The 7546-nt window shown below is 35.0% G+C and overlaps 1 protein-coding gene across 1 annotated transcript; it reads left to right on the forward strand.

Annotated features, from left to right (window-relative positions):
* Positions 1-1069: 1069 nt before the first annotated feature.
* LOC106466586 (drosulfakinins-like) lies at positions 1070-1456 on the forward strand. The gene has a single exon (XM_013926883.1). The coding sequence runs from the start codon at positions 1070-1072 to the stop codon at positions 1454-1456; it is 387 nt and encodes a 128-aa protein (XP_013782337.1).
* The last annotated feature ends 6090 nt before the right edge of the window (positions 1457-7546 follow it).

Below are 7546 nucleotides of genomic sequence, written 5' to 3' on the forward strand. Positions count from 1 at the left end.
TCCTCGGAGATTACTAGTCCTAGCAGATCCTGATGGATAATTCACCATAGCAGGTCAAAACTCTTACTTACTGTTGATTTAACTCGATTTTGTACATTGCACCTGTTGGTTGTAAACTAGTCCTACGAACATATTAAGCACTTTGTGTAATTTTATATAAGAAATAGTTACTTACAGTTTATCAAAAGTCTTGTAGTCTCGTTTCTTTTTTATAGAATCAAGTCCACATTTACATTTAATATATTGCTGTTTGTTTAAATTCTACTTGAAAGCAAACAAACGGTTATCTGGAGGAACAGATACGATTAAGAAACTCATTAAAGGTTTCTAACAGATGATGGATCGAATATTTCTATAAATAAACTCTGTAAGAGGGCGCCATTAAAAGTTACTGTCATGTTTTCTCCTGTTTTATTAATTATACAGGGTTAAAGTAAACAGCTAATGTATTTATCGATGTTCATCTTAGAGTTAATTAATTAGAAGCATGTCAAATGTAGTCTAAAGATAGTTTTACTTGAATTTAAGTGGTTTTTGTAAGTTAGATACTAACTTGGTAATAATTTTATGTTATAGAGGAACGGGAAACTAGTATTCATGAAGAAGACTGAGACTTAGTGGTTAATAAATAGATTTTTTTATATGTGGACTCGGATTAAGGCTCAAATTTGTAAGACCTCTAACCAAAACGACGAAGTTTATTTGATATAAAACCAGAACAATTATATTTGAGCAATTTTGTGAGACGAAGTAGGAACTACTTTATTAAGATATATGTTATTGTTATTTTTTATAAACATTTAGTATGGAAAAAAGTATATATATATATCCATGCGTATACAGATAGGTAACTATGTAAACAGAAAAAGATAAATTTATGTATAATCACGCCAAAGTAGTTCGCGATCCTGTGCCTAAGGATAGCAGGAACAACCTCTAGATATAGATAGCAAGAATGAATATGTAAAATAAGAAACACTTTTGGACATAACTCGTAGCTTAGCGCGATACCTATGGGAATTTCCGAAAAGTTTTGATAATTTTTTGTTCTTTTATAGAGCAACCAAACATGAAGAGAACCACTCTGTTAACCTTTTCTGCAGCTATCTTTGTGCTGATGACGTCATCAACTGCAAGTCCTGTGGGAGTAAGATCAAATCTTCAAAACTTTGCTCGGATGATCATGCCTTACCTGAAAAACCACGTTGGAGGACATGGAAAGCATAATTGGCCTCTAGCAAACAAGAATTTGTTTTCAGAAAAGCCACAAATGGAGATAGAAACCGATGGGATCGAGACTATGCCAGATGTAGGGTTCACCGACTTTGAAGATAATGAGCTGAACGACATGCGCGCCATCAAGCGGCAGTTTGATGATTATGGACACATGAGGTTCGGTAGAAGTAACAGTATGAAGAAGTATGACGATTATGGGCATATGCGCTTTGGAAAATGAATATTGTAATAGTGGAGAATATCTCACGTAATGATTTATGTACGTTTTTTTCTTTCCTACAACTTGAGCATCGTATATATATATATATATATATAATATTTATCCAGCAAACCTAAATGAAAATTTAGTTCGGCTATAGTCAGTTCTTATGACGTATACAATGTACATATATATGTATATATATATAAAAATAATCAGTAACTTGCAATAAAGTATTGCTGTGAAAAGGAATGAGACAGAATGATGAAACTTGATTTTAAAGTATACAATCGTAAAGCAAACAGTAATAGTGTTGCTAACTTTCATTTAAGGAAAAACATAAAAACAACACTTTAAATGCGAAATAAAACTCTTTGGCCGTTGACGGTCACCGCTTTAGTTGGTGGTCGTCGACGGTCACCAGTTACATCTCTACACGTTTCGGCAATTTCACACCGTTCTAATTGATGGTCATTAATTACAATTATACACGTTTCAGCAGTTTCACACTATTCTAATTTATTACCGTCGACGGTCACCAATTAGAACTTTACACATTTCGAAGTTTCACACTGTTGTAATTCATTGTTGTCAACGGTCACTAGTTACATCTCAACACGTTTCGGCAATTTGACACTGTTCTAATATATTGTCGTCTACGGTTTCCAGTTACATCTCTTTACGTTTCGGAAGTTTCATACTGTTCTAGTAAAAAACGTCGACGGTCACCAATTATAACTCTACACGTTTCAACAGTTTCACAATGTTATAATTTATTGTCGGTAACAATTTTCAGTTATAACTCTACGCTTTTCAGCAGTTTACACCGCTTTAGTTGGTGGACGTCGACGGTCACCAGTTACATCTCTACACTAATTGATGACCGTCTACGGCCAAATAAAATTTATTGTGCATTAAGACGTTGCATTTTCAAATGTTCTGATGGGAAAATAGCAAATCATAAGCTAAAAGAAGGAGAACAATATTCGCTGTTACCGATTAACCTAGAATCTATCTTGTTGAAGGAAAAACAGCAGTCTTTGTTACTGTTAAAATACATTTCATCACAACTTCCAATATATATATATATATACGTACATTATGAAAATAAATCTTTCACTTTTTCACACTAGATGGCACTATAGCAGCGACTGAAAATTTACTGATTAACCGGGCACGTAGAGCTCGGATTGAAACTCTTAGAGAATACATAATAGAATATATGTCATTAATGGAAATTTCTTAACATACGATACGTAGCATGTTGAGTAAACAAAAGATCTTTAGAACAGAGACAGTTGGTAAAGTGTAATTTTTGAATAAATTTACGAGGACTTTTTATGCAGTTACATGTGTTGTCTTGCTCGCGAATTATAAAAGCTTATAGTAGTATCGTCAACGAGTATACTTCTTCTAGTGATCTTCAGACATTTATTAAAATACGTGCAAAGCTAATTTATTGATCATATACAAAGGTTGAGTCCGTTATATCCAGATTATTTTTGATCTTCACCATGTCGTTAAAGTCCATGTCGTCACGTCGGGTCATGCTCTATCTAACGACCCTAATGTAGATTACATTGGAAGAGGCTCCATCGTAAGGCTCTCATGTTCAAATCATTCCACTCCTTCCTAGATGCTTTCCAAATTTCAGCTAATGTATGAGGGAATGTGGTTTCCTAGCGCCCATTTCCACAGTCTTATCATATAGAAATCCATAGACGCTGCGTCTGCCGAATTGACAGGTATGCCTTCGTATAAATTAGCATGAATGTTCATACACCGTTGGTCTCATTTACAGATAGAGATACCTCTTATTTCTGTTTCGTACTGTTGCCTGGGCCACGTGGATGGCTTTTGCCACTGATCTTTGTGATCGTAGATTCTCATCTCTTATAAGACGCTGGGGTACGACTTGTTGTAGGTCTCTCTTTGGATGGTCCTGATTCCTCAAGCTGATCTATATACTTTGTTTTCTAATACCACTAAGCACAAAGGATATCTCTGATCTGAACACATTTTTATGATCTGATTGTATGAATATCTTGCGTCGGAAAGGAGTGTTACATACCTTTCCCAAAAAACAATCAATTTTCTGTGAATAAAAGATGTCAAAACCCGAAAACAATTCATTTTCGGTGAATAAAAATGTCGAAAATGTAGTCCTGTTTCATGTCGTTCCACTGCCCCTTTATATATGCTGTGACTGTCCAGTGACTTGCTGGTTTGCATGATCAAAATCCCTTTTAACATAACGTAAACCCACTTTGGTACCATGTTGTGTAAGCTTGCGCAGACCATTAACCGTTCTTGTCTTCGTGCACGAACAAAAATATTTTTAGATTAATTTCATTGAACTTAAATAATTATGTATATTATAATTGAAATTACCAAATCTCTAAATGGATTTCGATCTTTTAAATAAATTGGTGGAACAGCGGTAATTTTTCTGACTTAAAACGCTAAAATTCGGCGTTCGATTCCCCGCATTGGACATAAAAGATACCGCAATACGGCTTTATTCTCAAACAAGTCGTCAACCTTTAAATAAATAATAGTGTAATACAAATATTTTGATCTTTTAACAATCTTTGTGCAATTTAGCATAAAAGTGTAGAAATTTGGTTAAATTACACATGCAGTTGTATTTTATGTTTACATTCTAACAACTGATCATAAAAAATACCCTTTAACGTTTTCATGTGTTAAACATAACTTTAGTTGTTTGTAGTTTCTCATTTTGTATTACCACTAAAATTCACAATTTGTTAAATGGAAAACTCAGGTTCTTCTCAATGTATGTTTTCAGATCAATATCCAGGTACACTCTATGGGTATGTTTAGCTTATCAAGGGTATCGAAACCTAGTTTTTAGCGTTATAAGCTTACAGACTTACCGCTGAGCCACTGAGTGGTGGGGGTGTGAGTGGAGCATTACATTTGCGATCAAAGTAAATGTTTCTACAAAATTTCATTGCTAAACTTTTGTTATATAAAATATTCATGTAGTTTGATAACTACCAATAACCGTTTTAGTGCCCCCCCCCCAGAGGCACAGCGGTACGTCTGGGGACTTACAATGCTAGAAACCGGGTATCGATACCCGTGGTGGGCAGAGCACAGACAGCCCATCGTGTAGCTTTGTGCTAAACTTCAAACAAACCGTTTTAGTACAATATGATTGAGGTTACGACTTACTGAAAAATGACTATTATTGAAATTTTTGTATGATTTAATGTCTAAACATATTTTATAAGTTTTCTCTGCAATTACGTGAAGTTTATTATTGTTTCTATTCGCTAAATCTTCATGAAGAAGACTATTCGAGTAACTACTCTTAATCGTTTCATTAGGTTAAACTGAGTAGGGTAGGGTGTTAACTGAACTATAGTATTAAGTAAGTACATTATTATCTACCTTATCCTTATCATGCTTATCGAGAAACAAACATAAACAAAAACTACTATAACAACACAGAAATAAAATTGAATTGATAGACTAGCGGGGATCAGCAGCTCCACCTATTGCCAACTTCTGGGTTATTCTTGTCTGACCGCCACTCATATAGAACATCCACGGCCCCAAAGCACGTAGAATGTTTTTGTGGTAGTGGGATATGAACTTGGAATCATTGGATTCCCGGTCCGGACAGACTAACAGGGGCCATTCCGGTTCCTACTCTCTGTGATTCATTTCAAAGTGATGAATGAGATTGTGTGAAACCGCTACATATATATCATAGACTAAATGACCAAAAATTAATAACCATTCATTATATGCCGGTCTTCAATACAAACGAGATGGATATGTGACATTGTTTTATAACAATGGTTTGCCTTGTTATAATTATAATCTTAAACATTGTTATTATCATTAACTGTTTTGTTCAGAGTAGTTGGATAAGGTGTAGCAGTGTAAAATGTTAATAACTAAAGGCAGCAAGAGAAATATATTTAAAAATAAAAGACACGTAATTAAGAAAATATATGAGGAGTAAATAACTGAGAATATATTTAGGTAGGCAACACGGAAAGTAAATATATCTGCAAAACACGTGGGACATATAAAGGATTATACAAACAGTTAAGAAGCTGAACACGTAAGTCGTAGATAAATTAGAATTGTTTGTTTTTTGAAGTTAAGCACAAAGTTACACAATGGGCTATCTCTGCTCTGCCCACAACGGGTTATCGAAACACAGTTTCTAACATTGTAAGTCCGCAGACATGCCGCTGTGCCACTGGGGGGTATAAATCAGAAAGCAAGCGTTATGCACCAAGTTACTGAGTGGATTATTTCAGAATTTTACAAATGACTTATAGGATAATTGAAAATTGAGAAATTGATACTTCATTGTAAATATACAATACTGGAAAAAATTATGGAAACGAGGAGGAAAAAGTAATATTACAAGTAAATATTACAGGAGTGCCACCTCTTAATTTTGTAAAAATTAATTGCTCCAGAGTTCGGTCACATGCTGACAGTTTACACTGTGATTCGTTGTCATCCAACCAATCAGAATACGCCACCCCCAGTATAACGTCTTTGTTTGTATTTTCTGTGATAATATTTTGTAACATTAATAAATTCACCATACGCTGCTATTACTCGTTGTTTGGGGGCTCCTATATGTGTATCACTTAAATTAAAACAACTAAGTTATTGTAAATATCAGACATTAAGCATAACATCTTGTCGAAATTCACTTCTTCCAGAAATTCAAATACAAATTATTTGTTTATAAATTACCAAAACTACAATCATACCATGTTTCACTATGCAACATAACGTTTCAGCATTGAAATACGCAATATATCTATGTATTATTCTTTTAATTTAACTTACTAGCATAAAATATTCGTGCGTTGCTGGGTGTTTCAACCACACACCCTCTCATTATTCACAGAGGCGATAAAGTTCCTCCTTTATCCTCAATGACTTTTACAGCTACATAAAAGGTGGTCCGTACCCGAGAGACAAAAACCTATTAGGATACCTGCTCATGGTTTCTTAGTGCACAGACCAAGTTTGGTTCTGCAAGTTTGTTGATGTATGAGCACAGTGTTAAAAATGGCGCCCCAGAGATCCGGAGTGGGGGGCAGAAACACAAACTTCGATGTCAGATATGGATTCAGCAACCCTGAAACCCTACTCGTAGATCCCTGATATGCATGGGTGACTTTAATGGCGAGTTTTAGCACTCCTTGGTATGAGACTTCATTATACAGACAAGGACAGCAATAGGGTAACCCTGATTCCGACTGTCAAGTTTGGTTCTGCTAGCTTCAAAACTGCAGAAGGTGTTTGCGTATAAACACATTCACAAACAAACAACGTGAATTAATATCGGACGTAAAACAAAAGCCTTAATGACTAAGCTTAAACAATATCTAAATGCTAAAAAATAGCCCTTTTTTTCATCAACTAATTGATTTTACTCAAAACAAGCTGAGGTACCCGTCATTTGTTCGGGTTATGAACTTTTAAAAATGTGGGTGGGGTGGGGTGGATGCTATGATAAATAACGCAAAAATCCTAACTTTCACACAATTTAATTATAACATAACATGTTATTACAATAGTCATTACTACCTCACCAAAAGTTTTGTATAAATTTTAAGTACTCACTATGTATATACTTAAAACATGGTATACACTGTGCGATAGTCAAGGAAGCTTTGTAGGAAGAGGTAGCGGCTAAAATAGTAGCAGCAGGAATGCTTTCTGTTACCCGTCTTCAACACCTGGCTCTTAATGTCCATCCACACTGTTTTACGTTATTAATTAATTGACGGTCATTGGCCGCAGAAGTGTCTTACGGTATGAAGCTGTACGGTCATGGGTCAAAGTAGGAAGTGGGTATAATTCAAAAAACGGCTTTTAATATCATCGTTATAGTATCAACTTCATCTGAGTTTATGTATTATTGCAATAGTGGCGACCATTTTTTCATTGCATTTCTTCATAGAGGGTGCTAGCGCACTATTCGAGATATATAATACACTGTGTATATGTTATGTTATAGAAAATTTAACGTGTGCGTGTGTGTGTTTTTCACAGCTAAGCTACATCTGGCTATCTACTGTGTCCATCGAAGGAAATCGAATC

The sequence above is a fragment of the Limulus polyphemus genome, unplaced genomic scaffold, assembly GCF_000517525.1.
Source record: "Limulus polyphemus unplaced genomic scaffold, Limulus_polyphemus-2.1.2 Scaffold75, whole genome shotgun sequence".
Classification (NCBI taxonomy): Eukaryota; Metazoa; Arthropoda; class Merostomata; order Xiphosura; family Limulidae; genus Limulus; species Limulus polyphemus.